The sequence below is a fragment of the Anneissia japonica genome, unplaced genomic scaffold, assembly GCF_011630105.1.
Source record: "Anneissia japonica isolate Jap-2015-1 unplaced genomic scaffold, ASM1163010v1 scaffold618_len2467_cov191, whole genome shotgun sequence".
In the NCBI taxonomy this organism is placed as follows: Eukaryota; Metazoa; Echinodermata; class Crinoidea; order Comatulida; family Comatulidae; genus Anneissia; species Anneissia japonica.
This window is the reverse complement of record NW_022703876.1, coordinates 1-2,467: the sequence shown is the minus strand read 5'-3', so window position 1 is coordinate 2,467 and position 2,467 is coordinate 1. Positions and strand designations below refer to the sequence as shown.

At 34.4% G+C, this 2,467-nt stretch overlaps 1 protein-coding gene across 1 annotated transcript; it reads right to left on the bottom strand.

The window, feature by feature from the left end:
• Positions 1-671: 671 nt before the first annotated feature.
• Positions 672-2,405, bottom strand: LOC117104539 (tyrosine kinase receptor Cad96Ca-like; the record flags this gene model as incomplete). The annotated part of the gene is made up of 3 exons (XM_033245395.1): positions 2,265-2,405; positions 1,007-1,118; positions 672-768 (listed from the first exon to the last, which is right to left on the bottom strand). Coding segments are annotated over exons 1-3 (350 nt in total), but the record flags the coding sequence as incomplete, so codon positions are not given.
• Between the last annotated feature and the right edge of the window lie 62 nt (positions 2,406-2,467).

Sequence of the window (2,467 nt, the reverse complement as noted above, 5' to 3'; positions counted from 1 at the left end):
AACGTATGCCCAAGGAGACGACACCAACGAATTACAAAGGGTTTGTGGAGTTGAAACCCCTCCCCACCACACACACACACTACGCCACACTGCTTTCACAATCGATAAATAACGTACCTTTTGTGCAAGTAGATCTACAGGGGTGGCGTCAGTGGGGTGAGGGGTGGGGGGAGTCGTGGAGTGCTGCCCCCCCCCCTGCCGTCGGGGAGAAAAACCACAATTCGTAAGGGAGAAAAAAAGTACAGTGCACCCTTTAATTTGAGACCCCTCTAATTCCGAGACCACTTTTCCAAAGACCCAAATAACAATCTTAATTAATCTTTTAACACAAAGCTAGCCCTCTAATTGGAGACCAACCCCGAGACCACCCCAAATGTTCAGGTTCCAAAGGTGGTCTCGAATTGGAGGGTGAACTGTATATGTATTTTCTACATAATTATTAGTAGACTCTAAAATCGAACAGTCTTTGAAACCCTTAAATTATCTTATTTTTCGGGGGCTTCGCCCCCTGGAAGACTTTCGAGATTTTGAGCGACGTCCGACCACACCCACTTTTTCTCGTCAAGGACATCAGACCCCAGCCTGTAAAATCCTGGCGCCACCCCTGGTTCTAATTATTATTAACTGACAATTGGTTTATTCATGATATTCAAGAAAACCACTAGACTTACACGTCATCGTTTGCGTGGTCTGGCTTTGGCATTCGAAAGCCTTTTTGAAGATCTGATATCAAACGTTTTGACGACATGCCTGGATATGGGTACGAGCCTGTAAAACAAATACAAAGATAAAGACAACTTTGTTGTAAATTTGTTGCTATACAGATCGAACAGTAAAACTTTTATCTATACCACAAATATTGCAGTAGAATATTTACAAATAAATATAATATGTAATATTTATTCGTTTGACACTACAATAAATCCATAGAGGGTTTGTTAATACGAATTATAAACGTGTAATGTATGATACATGGTGGAAATGGTTGGCCTGGGCCTACGCTTACCTATAGTTATAATTTCCCATAACAACACCCCAAATGACCAAACGTCACTTTGGATTGTGTAAACATTATCAATAAGGGATTCTAACGCCATCCAGCGAATTGGCACTCGACCCTGTAATATCGAAAACAATTGTAAAATTCGTTGTATTATAGGACAATTCTCAAAAGTATTCATTTATAAAAAAAAATAATAATTCTTTGTAGTGTGGTTGGTTGCTCTTATTGTTATAATTGCTGTTATTGTAATTATTACCATTACTTATTACGATTATATTATTATTACGATTACTATTATTATTATTATTATTATTATTATTATTATTATTATTATTATTACATTATTGTTACTGACATTAGTATTAGGGTTTTATTATTAGGCATTATTTATATTTTATAACACGCCTAAATAGGTCCTTGTCATTTGACCGGGTGGATTTCGTATCACGTGACATTGGTTTTATACACCATTACCACCACACCTGTAATATCGAAAACAATTGTAAAATTCGTTGTATTATAGGACAATTCTCAAAAGCATTCATTTATAAAAAAAAAATAATTCTTTGTAGTGTGGTTGCTCTTTTTGTTATAATTGCTGTTATTGTAATTATTACCATTACTTATTACGATTATACAGTATTATTATTACGATTATTATTATTATTATTATTATTATTATTATTATTATTATTATTACATTATTGTTACTGACATTAGTATTAGGGTTTTATTATTAGGCATTATTTATATTTTATAACACGCCTAAATAGGTCCTTGTCATTTGACCGGGTGGATTTCGTATCACGTGACATTGGTTTTATACACCATTTCGTCACTCATGAAAATTTAGTTCCATCCGTGCATTTATGTTCCATTCGTTTAGTCCTATTGCACGCTCCCACCTAATACAATGTTGTCATTGGGTGAAAGATGGACAGTTCCATTCTGAAGAAAGGCAGTTGGTTCCCAAATTGTAAGTTGTTGTGTTAAAACTTGTACTTATATTGGAACAAAAGGTAGGCCTGAATGTATCTTTCATAATCAAATGACAAGGATCTATTTTATATGTGTAATAAAACGAATAATGAATGTTTCGTTTAGGTCCAATATAAATATTCTTCTCATTTTACTCATAAACATTCATTATTTATATTATAATTATCATTATTTATAATTTTATATATATTACTTAATTATCATTATTTTAATACTTCTAGGCCTATGTACTATTTCTTAATTTTTTTTCGAAAATGCCTACTTGTGATTTCCTTTGGTATACCCCTCCATTTATGACGTCACGGGCCAAACCGAAATCTGCAAGTTTGCACACACAATCTCGTGACAGTAGAATGTTCCTTGCCGCCAGGTCGCGATGTATACACTGCAATGAAATTAACATCACGTGACAACTATAAGAAAAGTTGTGTTCTGATTTTTATTCGTGCCCTGTCGGCATTTGTA